This window comes from Falco punctatus, assembly GCF_963210335.1.
Source record: "Falco punctatus genome assembly, chromosome: Z".
NCBI classification, from domain to species: Eukaryota; Metazoa; Chordata; class Aves; order Falconiformes; family Falconidae; genus Falco; species Falco punctatus.
In genome coordinates this window covers 20,476,879-20,492,667 of record NC_137586.1, presented here as the reverse complement: position 1 = coordinate 20,492,667, position 15,789 = coordinate 20,476,879, and the positions used below count along the sequence as shown (strand labels likewise).

At 43.8% G+C, this 15,789-nt stretch overlaps 1 protein-coding gene across 5 annotated transcripts in view; it reads right to left on the bottom strand.

Moving 5' to 3' along the window:
• The window catches only part of GPBP1 (GC-rich promoter binding protein 1), a 191,222-nt gene that overhangs the window by 141,995 nt on the left and 33,438 nt on the right, over positions 1 to 15,789 (bottom strand). For 4 of the 5 annotated variants that reach the window (XM_080372959.1, XM_080372960.1, XM_080372961.1 and 1 more), the window contains one exon: positions 15,153 to 15,633. In XM_080372959.1, coding sequence (XP_080229085.1) covers positions 15,475 to 15,633 — 159 coding nt within the window. In that variant the 3' untranslated portion in view covers positions 15,153 to 15,474. Of the gene's footprint in view, positions 1 to 7,412; positions 15,634 to 15,789 lie in introns of those variants that run through there. The other variant, XR_013925039.1, reaches the window with a different exon arrangement.

Sequence of the window (15,789 nt, the reverse complement as noted above, 5' to 3'; positions counted from 1 at the left end):
AACCCCACTTTCCTTCAGCAGGGACACAGCTCTGTAGACCAGAGCTCAGTGCCAGCGCACAACACACTTTGACATGTTGTAGCACAGGTCACACTGTCTACAACAGCATGGCACGGTGCTGCATAGCCTGATTGCAGCCCCTTAAATTGCCCGCACCCACACCGCAATAGCACACAGCCCCAAGTGGCACCACCACAGAAAGAAGCCCAGGTGGCGTGGTCTTGGAGGTGTCCCCACTGCAGGCAGCACAGGGTCATGCTTCCTCAACAGGCAAGAGTAATCTTCATTAATTTGAACCCACAGCCCACGCTTAGAAACATTCAAAAGCCCTCTGGACATAGTCCTGGGCAACCAACTCTAGGCAGCCCTGCTTGAGCAGGGAGGCTGGGCAAAATGACCTCCAGAGGTCCCTGCCAACCTCCACCATTAAGTGATTCTGTGAAATCTTAAGATCTGTCAGTTCCTACTGAAGACAGTTGTGTAACTGGTTCAGCTATATCTAAAACTCATAAAACTTACAAAGTTACCAAATGCACCCAGTGCTCTTGTTGAGGGTTGAACAACCAGACTACAATAAAAGATTTTAAAAGTCATAAAATGCAAATCAGCATACTTAGATGAACACTGCCAGCTGGTGTTAGCTCCAAGAAAATCTTGGCTTTCTATATAAAATTGTTTAAGTAAGAGCCCAGTAGGAACAGAAGTATTTTCTTGAGGAGCAGAAAAGAAAAATGGTTTAATCAAGCACTCTCTGCATGGCTGCAAATCAAATATTATTCTGGTGCATGGGAGCTTTGCAGTTTATATAACCTGCCTGCAGGAATACTACAGAGATCCAGAAAGACAAGTGAAAATTGCTTAAATCAATATGAACATGAAAATGCTCAAAATCAATAAGATGGGAAGTGAGTTACTTTCATTGCTCAATAAACAACTAAGAAAATGAAGCTTTAACACCTGCAGGTAATGAGTTACAGCAATACTGGTTAAAAAAAAAAAACCAACTGACTTTTCCCCTAGCCTTTTATTTTATTGATGAGACCAACACTTACGGTTAGGAAAGAATTTAACAAATAATGTCAACAAAAAGCTAAATATTACAAAAGCGTATTCGCGCTCCACTTAGGAAAGATCTGATACACGAAAGCCAAGAACTGCTGACTGCTGCTTGTGTTTCCCAAATGTAAAGCCCTGTGCATTGTAAGGTCTATAAAACCAACAAACAAACATGATGAGTTCATTGGACTAAGCGTCCGCTTTAACCCCAGCATATATTACTGTGTATGTACAAACACTGTGTGAGAAGAGGTCTCTGTTTCTCAATTATGCACTGGTTTTTAGACATACGGTAAATAGCCTTTGGAAAGACTGCCTCTGATTTCCCTGCGTAGTAAACCAGTTCAGTGCTCAAACATTAATATAAATCATACACTTCAGAGGGGAGCGGGGGGGAAGAACTGGCTGGTTTTCCTGAAAAGTGGAACCATTTGTCTTGCGCTCAGCAGGGGTGACCCCAGAAGTGACCCCCAGCAGCAGCCTCATGCCCTGAATGCTCCTCACACCTGGGGAGAGCATGGCAGAGGGACAAGCAGCCTCCTTGCTTTGCAGAGAACTGCCTGACATGTTCAAAAGTTACCGTGTGGTTAGCATTATCCTGAAAAATGATAGTGGCCAGCACAAGAAGTATCCACTGAAGAGGCGTTTTCGGAAGGACCTGTAGGTGTTAGGCTGGCACGAGTGCCACATGCAGGTTACAGAACAGGCAGCGCGGGAAGGAGATAGCACGAGCACTCCTAATCTGCTTTTCCAGGTCCTCACTCAGACATACTCAGTCCGTGCCTACCACACTTGAAAATAACCCACGAGCACTCAAGTCTTAGCAAAGAATTCATGCTTTGCTTCACCAAGGCAGGGTTTTAATCAGTAACAAACATAGACACCAACTCATTACAGCTCTTGGGAAACAGCCCCAGCCTGGGAGGACAAGGACACATTCTGCTTACACAAGGCAGCACACGCTGCAGTTGGGTGCCCCTCAACCTCCTCGGGTTTCTTCAAACCAGACACCTTGAGCAAAAGCTGCATCTCTGCCCACTGCAGCGACCTGTGCATCCTTGGATAGCTGGGCCTTAGGGCCTACGACAGTTTTTAACTTTTGAGCAGCATGTCCTTTAACAGGGAAGACAGAAACAATGAAACATCCCACAGAAAATGAGGTCGTTCAAAAAGAAACTAAGGACTGAAACAGCATCTGTTCTTGGAGTCCTTGTACAGCTTAAAAAATTATATGTACACGCATGCACATGCGCGCACATATGCATTGGCTTTAAAGAGTTTTCTGTGGGGTAAGAATTAAAAAAATCAGCAAACCCACAATATATGTTTTTGATTTTTCAATAGATTTCCATCTCCAGCAGAAAGTTACAAGAAGTTTAACAAGAAAGAAAATTCAAGTCTTTAGCTGAAGAATTTCCTACCTAAACGCTTATGTCCAGAACATACTGCATCCTACATCACATAACATGGTGACATTTACATGGCGGTTGCTCAGTTCTCCTATATTTCACCTTGTTCTATTGTCCGGTTCTTCTAGAAAAGAGAGCGGTGCATACACCCAGTGTCTTAACTCAAACACCTACTGCCCTGGCAGCTTGATCCCCCACAGTTTGGCCTGCTTTATGTATTCTGCTTTTACCTGTAGAGCGAGATAGGCTGCAAAAAGTTCTTTCCTAGAAAAAAAGAATGTTTGGAGCCTGTCTTACAGGCAATGACAATAATTTTATGGGACTGGAGCTCTTAGACTTCCTTCTGCTGCACAGCTCTGGCTCAAGCACTGCCACGCAGCGAAGCTGCCTGCTTACAGCAGTGTGACGTGCCACGCACGCCCCGACTTGTGCAGCATTGCTCTAATCATCAACATGTGAAAGATGTAATCTGCTCTGCCTCTGGCATAACTGGGAGAAATCTTTAGATTTAAAATACTGCACGATACTGCTACTGAGCTAATGGATAACAGAAATGCCCAAGCTCTTCTTACATAGCAAAAAAGCAATTGAAGTGGTGAAAGATGAGGGAAGAGGGCTTTTTTTAAATGACTGTGAGCAAGTGTGGTTTTTTCTGGGTTTTTGTCAAAAAGATTGAAAATCCAGGCCCTGATTTAAATGGTGAACAAAGCGAAGGTTTGCATGAGAGGTATAGCAAAATCTCTGAGTATCACCCTTAATTCAAGTTGAGGCATGGGCAGATGGGGGAATAGTTCCTCCACTACAGAAGTAACAGGAACAAGACCTTTGTTTTTATTTCTCGCCCCTTGGATGGACACCTCCTGCTGTTTTCCAAGGAGCTGGAGACAGCAGCAGGCAGCTTTACTTCACTTGGTCCAATCCCAAGATAAAAACCAGCCTCTCCTCCTTCAGTTGCAGGCTCCATGAATCCCATGAATCCCAGTCTTACCATAAAAGAGCTTTGTACTGTGTAAGTGCAGGACCTCCATTACACGTGTCTTTATTTGTAAAAATCCTTAAGCAGCTTCCTAGCCCCATACATCTCTGCTCCCTACAGTGGGAGAAAGTGCCCACAACTGCAGACAAGCATACGACTGAAGAACTGGAGGGCGTTTAACCCAGGACACAAACACTTGCAGCATCTCTTACAGTGTTAGCGTGACAACAGAATAAACTACTGTGAAGTGTTGTCTTCCTCCTTGAGCAAGAGAGGCAGAGCATCACCTCACACCCCAGAGACATGCTGATACACTAGTACATCTTATCCCCGACTCCCTTAGGTATGGATAGCTAAAACAAAATTGCTTTTTTTAGACAAAAGAGTCTAAAACCCAGTTGTGAAGTCTTGTTTTCAACCACAGTGAGTATTTGTTCCTCCCACTGATGAACAGGCATGGGGTTGCTCTCCATCTTTGAAAAATGAGGCAATTACATCATTTGTCATTAAAACAAAGGTGCTTTGTGCTACCCACCCAGATTTGAAGATTTTGTCCAAAAGCCAAAAAAACTTGTCATAAGTGCTCATGGCTCATTTCCAACAAACATTCATCAGCATCAGAACTTCAGTGCAGGAAAGAGATACAAACTTTTTTTAAAAGTCCAGTGGAAAACTCCTTTAAGTGACTGCAAGTTACAGACTGCAGAAAGCCATCTCCTCCCAACTCCAACCAGAAGCAGACCAGTTGCAAACATGAAAGCATGCCTCAACTGTATCTTTTCTGCCCTCTGGTGTCACCTTTCTGTGAAGAACAGAATCAGAGCTTTATTTCTGGTGTCCATTGTAACTGCCCTTTTTTTTTTTTTTTTTTTTTTGAGCAAAGAACTACCTGTCCTATTGCAAACACTGAACACCGGTAGAGACAACTCGGAAAAGAGGACAATTTTTGGTTGAAAAACATCAGCCATGCCCAAACCCAACTGCAAAGTTTCAGGCAGCGTCACTGCCACACATGAATGCTACCAGCAATCTTGAAACAGATTTATATCAGGGAAGAATTACGGCAGGATGAAGAACACAACTGATTTTGCTCCAAGCTTTTCTGTAAACAAATGCTCTTGTATGCACAGAGTTTGTGTAGCTAAAAATAGAACAGAACTTCCTTTGCCTCCTTGATTTACAATACATGCAGGCTGTTCTGCTTATGAATATTACTAGCCTAACTCCAACCTCTAACAGGCAGCTATTTCAGTTGTTTCACAAGTATAGTCATAAATTATATGAAAGTAGAACAGTTCTATTAACAGTATAATTGTCTCTGCGTTTAGGGGCTGATATAGTAAAGTATCAAAAAAAATAGAATACTTAATTACACTGGTTTAGAAAAACAAAACTAGATTAACTAATAATAGTAGCACAAAATCTGCGAGTACAGCAGGGGCAGAGACCCGAGCCAGCCGAAGTTCTCCAGCACCCTCTTCTGGTTCCTGGAGCCCACAGGCGCGACTGCAGCTGGAAACCTCCCTCCTGCTCAGCTGACGTTTGTAGACCTGGTTAATACATACCTACATGCGAGATAACGGGATGCCAGTGCCCTGAGCAGCACGACAGCGAACATACTGAACATCCTACAGCTCTGAAAATTTCACGAAGAAATTTCAACTGTTGCAATATTGTTCCTGTGAGTCTCAGCATCTATCATTTGTGTTACAGTACTTGGTAAAAACCATAGATCCAGGGCCAGAGCCTTTGTATGCCAGACAACATACAGGCACTGGGAAAAATTGTTTACAAGAGTCTGATGGAAGAGCAGAGGCAAATCATATGCAATACGGCCCAAGAGCCAGATAGAGATTAGAGTAGCCTGCGTTGTCAAGGTTCCTCATTCTGTTTTATTTCACTTTGGGAGGTTGGAGGGGATGAGGATAGTATTGTTAAACGCCTCTAGGAAGGAAGACAACAATGAAATTTCACTGACTTCAAGAGACAGTGTGGAAGAAAGTATAAAGATGCCTTTTTCAAATAGCATAGGTGACCCAATCCAGCATCATTGGGCAAAGGCAGATGCCATGCTCTTCAAGTCCAGTGAAAAGTGATGCATTGAGTAGGAGCATCTACATCACAGGGGGATCAAAAGTATGTTTAATGTAATCAGAGGCAGGAGATACATGAAAGGAGCCAGAGAGGATCAAAGACGGGACAAGAACCTGTGAGTATCACCCTAAGACAGGTGGAGCAGCATGGTGCTGAGGCCAGAGGCAGCACTGCTGACTGAAGAGCTGGGCAGATGAGCAGAGCCCCAGTGAGGAATCTTGAGATACCTGGGCAGAACAGGTTATACCCTAGAGATGTGATACAGTGAAGATCTGCAAAAACTAGAGGCAGTTATGAGAACGCACAGACTGTGAAAGATGGGGACACACGTAGCAAGTTAATAATTAGGAATGGAAGCGAGGAGTGAAATGGTCAAGAGATACTATTTAAAAGTAAGAAAATAGAAACCAGACCATTGATTAGGAAGTTTGTCTTCTTGGCTAGGCAATACTGCCCCTGGACCATGTGAAGCCATTGACTTTTCTTCCTGTTGCACTGGTATTTTGGGGCATTGGTGTCAATAGCTCTGACGTCTGGGCCACACAACATTCAGAAGCTTCTTCCTCGCGGGGATCAGATACTTCAAAAACAATCATCAGCAGCTCACTTTCCATGCTCTCTGGTCACACCGCGGTGTCTTCTTCCTGGAGTCACTAGAGGTCACTCAAAGCCCAGACTTCCAACACTTTGCACAGAGCTAAAGCACAGAAGGCACCCTTGAGGGATGACCATGCAGGGGCCCTGGCCAGGTAGCTGGGTGAGCCAAAGACAAGATGACCTTCTGTCCCTCTGTGGTCAGGCTTTCTTGCATGATGGAGGAGATAATAATGTACAGGTGCCAGTCACAGAAGAGCTTTGCAGGCAGACCAGGTTCATACCGAGGAAGTTCCTGGGAACAAGAGCAAAGAGCAGCAAGGCCCAGAGACCCCGGCCGAGCTGCTAGCCCCCGCACCATTAATGACCATGAAAACCAGAAATAAGCATAACCAGTAACTTCAAATACGTTGATGGGTGGCAATGACAGCAGCCAGTGTACTGCTGCTGCCGGGCACCTTTAACATGAGCAAATACTAAGAAATACCCTCCCTCTGACCACACGCGCTCCCCACACACGCTCCCTGCATGGCCGGCGGAGCAAGGGCTCACCCCGCTCGCCATCTCTGCATCAGGTCCTCCCCCTCACCTCCCAATAAAGCCAGCAACACTATTTGTCCCGTCACCCTGCAGCTTCGCCAAGATTGCCACTGTTACAAAGGTAATCAAAAAGGTTTCTTCGTTGCTGAGGCTTTTTACGTATTAGTTAACGCAGTCTGTCCATCCTGGTTCACCTCACACAGCAGAGATAGGGTTTTATCATTGACAATTGACAGTGAAACTGTTGCTCACTGCTCAGAGGAACCATCTCGCCTACATTTCCTCTGCTTGCTTCTGCGTTTACGTTTGATTAGCTCTTAAACACCACTAAAGCATTTCGACGTCGACTTTACCAGCCTGCAGGTCTTTGCTGCCCACACCACCGACTGCGCTAGGAAGCCCTCCAGTTCAGCCTCAGGCTGTGATCCACCAGTTTCCATCAGCCCTCTTCCTCCTTTCTGAGCCCCCAGCCCTGCTGAGCCCCCCACCCACACGGCACCCATCGCTCCAGCACCCAGCACAGCACCAGGACCTCTGGCTGCCCTCACGGCTCTCTCCAGAGGCCAGTTTGCTCCCCCAGCCCCACCAGGCAGCTCAGGCCCATCTGGGACTTAACAAGGAGCTCCTGGTCCACAGCTGCAGCCCTGCTGAAGCCCCTGTACTTGGCAAAGCCATCTTTCACTTCACTCAGCTGTTTCTGCTAAATGCTGAGCTTTTTCACTGCCCAGCCCCACAAACCATACCTCTGCATAGTCCTCTTCACCCTTCGTTCTTACTATTCCTTTATAAATTGTTTTCTTCTGTTACCCAGGGGAAGAAGCCAGCAAATGAGTCCTGGTGGGGTGAAGGTGTCTTAGTCTATGTCCTGCTCCCTCAGCCCAAGTGGGGCAGTTTCTGCATCCTTTTGCTGCTGACTCACTGTTTCTGTACCACAAAATCTGCCAAAAATGCAAAGGTGAGACCATCTGATTTTCAGAAATCTTTACAGCATCCGGGGGGGGGGGGGGGGGGGGAGGTGAACCAAACCAAACCAAAAAACCAAACCACCACTGAAGAAAAATGCATATTTACCCTAGCTGCCCAGTTTTGACCAAGACACGAGTTAAACGAGGCTGCACATGATTCTTCTGATTTCAGCCAAATACTAGCCTCACCTCCTTGGGGACCTCTGGACTTTCCCTACTCCTGCCCCACACTTTAGGTAAGGGTACTTCTTTCTACACCCTGGGTTACTTAAAGGATGCCCTCATCCTCACCCACAGGACCGTACCTGCTCCTAAAATCCCCTAAAGGAATTTACAAAACTTCCAGCTTTTTTCTAATCCCTTTTTCAATCTTCATTTTCCCACTCATACAACAGGAAACAATTCTAACACCAGGACCACCTTTTTTAAAGTGCCAAGATGAATGTAATCAAAGAAAATTAAGGTCAAGCACCTGCAAGATGAGAAATACAGGACTTGACTGAAGGCCAGGAAGAACAAGCCTGCACAGCCTTCAAGCCCTTACAGGTATGCATTATTTATTAGCTATTAATTGCATAAGCACATACCATTCCCCTGGCAAGACACCTGCCTTAATCAGTATTTTGGGTTTACTTCATTAACGCATCATCCGCACTGTGCACAAAATACAGAACTACTCCCCTCCTCATTAAGCATGCCTCTGCATGGTGGGCTGGCTGTGGCTGGACACCAGGTGCCCACGAAGCTGCTCTGTCACTTGGCTCCTCAGCAGAATGGAAGGTGGGGGGTGGAGAAAAGATGATGAAAAAAACCCTTGTGGGTCAAGATAAAGGCAGTTTAATGAAAGCAATACCAAAAGTCACATTTGTGTGGAAGCAAAGGAAAACAGATAATGCTATTCTCTGCTTCCCATCAGCAGGTGACGTTCAGCCTCTTCCTGGGAAGCGGAGCTTTGGCACATGTGGTGTTTGCTCCAGAAAACAAACATAAATAACAAATGCCCCCATTCCTTCCTCCTTTCTCTTAGCTTTTATTGCTGAGCAGGTGTCATACGGTATGGAATATCCCTTTGGTCACTTTGGGTCAGCTGTCCTGGCCATGTCCCCTCCCAGGATGGTGCCCACCCCCAGCCTACTGGTGAGGGGGGGAAGGCTGGCGGGACAGCCTTGATGCTGTGCGAGCGCTGCTCAGCAGTAGCCAAAACACCGGTGTGTTTTTGGTAGCCTTTCTGGCTACCAATGTGGAGCACAGTGCCGCGGGGGCTGCTATGGGGCTCAGCCAGGCCTGATACAGTATGGTATTCTTGTACGGAGTTCTTCACCAACTTGAATCTACTTTTACAGCCTTGTGGTTAGCCCACAGAATGGTCCCCTTTTTCCAAGTAAATAAACTGCCAAGAACATGATAAAAAATTTCAGAAACATCTACTAAAATCAACACCTTGCTTGGTTATTGTTAAACCTGCCACATCCTGACCAGCTTTATGTAAATTTCAAAAATAGAGACAAGAAATAAGAGAACTACATCAAACATCTACATGAACCATCTAAGATTTTGACTTTCTCACAATGCAACTCTATCATCTGAGATCATCACATGCAGCAAATGTTGGCGATAATCTTCTAACAGAACACTAGCCATTAAGAGATGGTGACAAAACTTCACTGGCAGAAGACAACACTTTCGCTTTCAGCTACATGATCTGGATGGAAACATATTGCAGACAATTTTCAAAATTATGACCTCGTGCCCTCTCCCGTTTGCTCCCATTTATACTTGCCACTCAGATTTCTTTTCCCTCTTTGGCCATTGAGTTCTCCCCACTTTTAGCTACCTTCAGCCCACATGCTGGGCTCTGCCACCCTGCAGCTGCATTCCGAGTGACCTGCTCAGCCAGGGAAAACTGGTCACACAAAGTTAAGTATTTGGCAGTTAAGTGACTGAGAACAGATACTTGCAGTGGAAGCATAAGGTAACCATAACCACCGCCAGCATCACCAGTATCACCTGCAACAGTATGGTCATTCTACAGCAGTTTCATCAAACAAAGGACTAAAAATTCAATTATACTGATTTATGGTTTAACTGGAACATTAAGATATTCCCACACTGCATTTTCAGAACACCCAATTCATTAACCTCAACTAAGAAAATGTTTTTATTCTGTACGGGGATTATTTGTGCATGCCCATTTTGGAGATGGACAATGAAAAAAATCCAAGCAAACTGCTCATGTGAGGGCTTAGTAAAATATCTGCATATTCCACATTCATACTTGAGCTTCTTTTTAAACCAGCTTTCCAATGCAGACAGAAGTATTTCTCAGCTTTTAGTAATGATTACAGCTCAGCATAAGCAGTGGCTTGATTCAGTACGCTGCTTACAGTACTTGTAAATTCTTTACAGACTGGTTCATTTCAAACATTGTCCTTCCAAACAGCATACCTTGTTACCTAAAGCAATGTTACAGGAAAAAAAGTGAGCCTTGTTGATGAAGAGGCCCTTCAGCCTGGCTATAATTTAAGTTGTGTATATCCTGGGTGGGAAAGAGCACGATACTCTTGACAAGAGCCACCAACACCAGCAGTAAAAATGGCAAGCATAGAAAACAAGTTATTGCTAACAATTCTACAACGTCCCCTTGTATTGCATTCAGATTGTGTGCACTTGTATGCCAGATGACGCAAGGCTCAATCATTTTTCATCTGTCCATGATGCAGTCACTTGAGCTGTGACAGGATGCATCGTAACTTGCTAAAGAAGGTTCCACTTGAGCAGCCTTGCAACAGGAAGCAACGGGAGATGGAAGACATATAGAATAGTACAGAGCTCCCAGACGTCAAGCTGTCACACAGAAGGAGGAATAAGAATCAAAAGGAAGCCACTGCCTGTACCAAAGCTGTACTATACTGTGAAATAAGCAGGATCAGAGCCACACATTATGTCCTACTACTGGCTGTAATAAGTAACAGATTGGAGGAAAAACTGCATCATCTTCCTTGACTCAGCTGTGAGAACACCAAGGCAACAGTGGATACCATCTGGCTTCAGAGGAGGTCAGGAGCTGTCTGTTGGTACCTGATGCAAAGAGGTCTGTGTCAGAACCTACAGGCTTAGATGATGGTAACTCAGGACAGCACACAGCCTGTCTGGTAATCTAGCAAAATGCAGCAGCTCAGGCTGTTCCAAGTTCACCATTTCAGCATTTGGAATTTCTTGCATCAGTTCTCAAGCTTGACTGCTTCCTGGCAGAATGGAAGGAGTTTGTTTTCCTTTGCTTCCCAAGCTGAAGCTCTGTAGTGCCTTGCTTGGTACCACCAGAACCAGTTATCTTCTGACACCTCCTAAAGAGAACCCAAGTTCCCTCATACTGATCCAAGATCCATCAGCCTGATGTGCAGGTGCTTCTCTGGACATAAGCAATCATACCAGTTGCCAAAAATACTCCCTTCCACTCCAAAGCTGTGTCTTTGACCTAGATAGGATAGGAAACTACATGAGCATTTGCCCTGCAAATCTGGAACCTCATTTCTCTATGACAATCAGGCTATTGCCAGGGGACTAAATAGCTGCATACTAAGAGGATGTTCAAGAAAGGTGCACACAGAATAAAGGCTGGCTAGTAAGCATACTCTCAAGTATCTTTGTAGGGATTTAAGAAATGCATGCCACTGTAGGCCATGTAAGACCTCACATCTCCATCAGATGATCAGATCTGCACAAGAGACTGAAAGGGAAGCAAGCCTTGGTAGGCACTGAATTCAGTAACAGAGCAGTATACCTGCTGACCAGCTGGTCAAAGGTACGAATTTTTCTTTAGCCTGCCTGAAGGTCTTTCCTAGATAGCAACACAGTGAGATAGACCTCAGAGGTTGCTTAGCAATGTCTGAGGCAGTGCAAACCTCCAGAGACAGAAGAAAGTTTTAGGCACACACCTACGCCTCACACAGAACCAGGCTGCCCCACAAATTGCTGCCAGTGCTGGTTTAGCAAATGCATTGCCAGCCACCCCCAGCGAAGGCTGGAAAGCGATCCAGGGAATGAAACAAGCCTTATTCAGCTTGCCGTAAAGCTCACTGACAATTATGAGTAACAGCACAGGGAAAGCTGACCAGCTACTCAGCACATTTATCATCCTAATGAGCCAATAATTCTTGGTGCCCAAGAGCAATAACCCTTAATCACACCAAAAGTTCCCTGCAGCTGACTAACTGCCTCAGCCGCTGCCTAGCAAGCAAACAAAAAAAAACAGGGAAAAACAAAGACATCCTTAACTTAAGTCTCCTTCCAGTTTCCAGCAACAAACAGTTTAAATGTATTTACTGAAGAAGAGGTATTCTTTAGAGAAGAAACAGTAAATTTGAGGTTCCCATCATAAATAAAGCAGATTCCGCCCCCCCCCCCCCCCCCGCCCCGGCAACTGCATAGGAAAACAAAAATCCATGTCCTTCACACTTGATAATATTTCTCAAAGACTAGGATAACAAGCAGCAAAAATCTTACTTTTGTATCTTGATTGGGTCCAATATGCACCAGTGGGCAACTTTAACTCTTTCCAGGAAAGATACCTAGCTTCTCTTACCAGTTAAAAGAGAAGGCAGCCCTGTACAAGCCAGTGAGGGAGGCCTCTGGTCATTCTAGGCGAGGTAAGGAGACCCAGCTCCCTACCACCAGTACCCCCCATATCAGCTGCAGGTAGAGGGCACATCCCCCACAACCAACAGATCAGAACATCAGTCAGTGACTCATCACCTGTCTTCCCTTTGGAAGAAGGATGGAAAGGGGAACCAGGAACATACAGTTCTCTGCCGATAAAGACTTGATGAAGATCTGAAATGGCAGTGACTGCAAAACACACAGCAGCGCCATGTCTGCATGCATTAATCGGTGATTACTGTCACTGAAGTCAAGCTCTTTCAGCCCAGCACTGACAAACTACCTCCAGCAGACATTCTTTAACATACAAAGCTTACTACAACCTACTAAGGGAATGAGCAAGCTTGGTCCACCAATCTCTTAAGTCTTTTAAGGGAGATTTCCTTGCTGGTGTTTACTCTGCTCAAGCAGAAAAATAAGAGAGGATATATCCTGGGATTAGATCCTGGTTTACATAGGACAGAAGAGAATGACCAATCAACCACTAAAATTGTCCTGGGAAAGGAACAAAGTCAAAGATGGAAAAAGTTGCATTGTTACATATGAGAGAACCAGATCTCACTCTGCTTTACATTCCCAAGCACTGACCAAAAGGGAGGGGAACAACGCGAAAGAATGCTTTCATATATTTTACGGAAGCAAAATATGAAAACCAATTTTGTTTCAAGTGATGTTTCCTAGGAAAATACAAAAACTCAGCTGAAAATGGAGTTCCTCAGTGAATGACTAAATAAAGTGTTTCTTGAGGTGGCCAAAAAAAAAGAGGACCAACAAACACTACTACTCAGTTTTGCCATAAGTAAATACAACATAAGGCAATCCGATTCCTCAGTGAAAACATCAAAGCTTCCCCATTCCCATAGTGCAGTGAAGGGCAAAGAAAGTGACAGAGCAGGCAGACAACCTTCATCTACGGGCTGTGCAGACCTCTGATGTGTCTCTAAACCAGCAGAACAGACCACAGCACAGGACTAGAGCTGAATCCACAAGCATCAGTTGGTTAAGGCTACGCATCTGCACATCAACTCACAGCATCAAACATGCCATACTTCAGAAACACAAGCTTGGTGTAGCAGCAGTAGACAGTAATTATGTCACACAGAGCCAGGACAAACGACACAGCAGACAGACACAAGAGATGCAGGCACACACTCAGAGAAAAGAAGTTATGAAGCCTGTAAAGGCGTTCCATTCCACAAAGCAAAACCACTACTGCTCAATTCCTGTTACCTCCTTTGCTCACAGCTCATTGTAACCAGTGCTTCTGTTCAGGTGCAGGATATAAACTACTAAAGCAAGTACTAAGTATAACTATAACTTCTACTTTCTCTAAATTTTCTCAGTTACAACCTGTACATTTCCCAAGTCTATAGTCTTAGTACAACACATTTCTTCTGTAATTATTGTATCTTCCCAAAGGGTTAATTACAGAGGTGACAGCTGTTACTAACTGAACAAGGGGGGGGGGGGGGGGTCTATGTCCCACTTTGAGAAATACCAAAGCAAAAAAGTTTTCACTCAGTAATAAAAACTGTATTCACATACCACTGAGTAATTAGGATAGGCAGAAGATCGTATTGATAGGATGTGAAAACCAAAAAGAGAATACAGTAGATCGAGGTGTCAAATTTAATCAAAAAAAAAAACCCAAAAAACCACCTGCAGGAGAGGGGAAGGAGGAGGAAGGTGTGTAAGGCATGCAGGTAGGGAAGACTTCACCACTGATATGGCAGATTTCTCTTTAAAAAAAGGAATCTATCCTCTTAAATTTAGATGAGAAAATTACGTATGTCAGTACATGATGATAAAAGTAACTACATAAACATTTGCATGCCTGTTCCAAGACAAAAACTGACCTCTTGAATAGAAATTTCTGCTTAAACTAATAACAAAAAACCCCTGAAACATACCACCTTAGTCCCAAACTGATATATGCCAGCTTACAAAAAATGTCTTGTCCTGAAGAAGTTAAATATGGACAAAATCTCACCTATATAAATATTTTTGCTTTACGAGTTCTAAATGGCAAATTACTTATTATAAGAAATAGTACAAATCAAAAATATCTTGAAGGGGGAATGTCTGTATATGTAAGCTGTGTTATAAATGTGACATCACCAAGAGCAGTTGTGTTTATGGATTAATGCTATATAGCTTGTACAACCCTGTGGAAAATATTTAAAGAACTAAAATGAACCAAATAAAACTATAACTAACAAAGAATTAGTTTTCAAATGTGTGATCATAAAGAAAAAGTCTGACACAAAGTAAGCAAAACAAGTAGTTACTGCACAGATATACTTCTGCTGCTATAAAAGCAAGACCTTGTGGTTAGTGTTTTTACTTCATTTTGAAATGTAGTCACTACTGCCACAGTACATTTCATGTAAATACAAACAAAACTTACCAGATTTAAAAACAGTACCCTTGATGCTATGCACTGAGACAATACTCTAATAGTAAATCCTAAAACTAGGTGCTTATCTTCCCACAAGGCAAGCGTTCACTGTGAGAATACTGGGTCTTGCTATCCCATAAACCTTTAGTTTAAAGGTTAGTTCTAGAAATTTGGAACTGTAACATCAGGGTCTTTTGCCATTACTAACAACTACACCACAAACGGCTAAAGAGCAGTTATGTGTGCAAGGAGAACAGTACAACAGCTCAATCAAGGAAAAGTGTTTTAGTGCACTTTGTTCATCTTAGCCAACATGCTACATTGCCTGTTTTGCGTACAAAGAGGACTGACTTCCCTTATTTCCACTGTAAGAACGAAATGACTTGGCAAGCTTAACACTGTGTCAAGCTGCCCTTTTCTTCCCTTATGACCTGAACATTTTAAGAAAGAAGGTTTGCAAGACATTACACAATTCTTCGGTTTTATTATTAAATGAGAAAGTCTGATTTATGACATTGTCACATTGCTAGTCATAAATGTTTCAGTGATGAAGACAGCCAATGCCGGGTCAACCCATGTCCTCGTTCTACAATATTCATTTACGAAGGAATCGTAGTGAATATTCAACACACCCAATACAACATTCCTTCCTTCCCTCAGACAGAAGTCCCATCATTCTTCAGCTAGTGGGTATCTTACTATATAAATTCGAGATTTTTTTGTGGACTACCCATCCCCAAACTTTAATCAGATTAGAACGGGCTTCTACAGATGTTACAGAAGTCTTCACACGTCATCATCATCTGACGTATCACTGCTGCTTGTCTCAGAATCCTCATTCTCCAGAGCAGATGTGAAAGTGCTGTTTTTCCAGGGGCTAAATTTAAAGTCACAGATAAGGTCATTTTTCAAAATGATGTTTTTCCGAAGGCCATTTTTTTGTAACTGAAATGAGAAAGAGAGATACATTTAGAGAATGAAAAGCTAAACACAACAATCTGTTGCATTTCAGCATTCTCTACACGTTCACCTCTGGGCTGCATTAGATCCACAGCACTACCTGTTCATATATACACAGGAGAACTCCCAAGCACCTTCTGG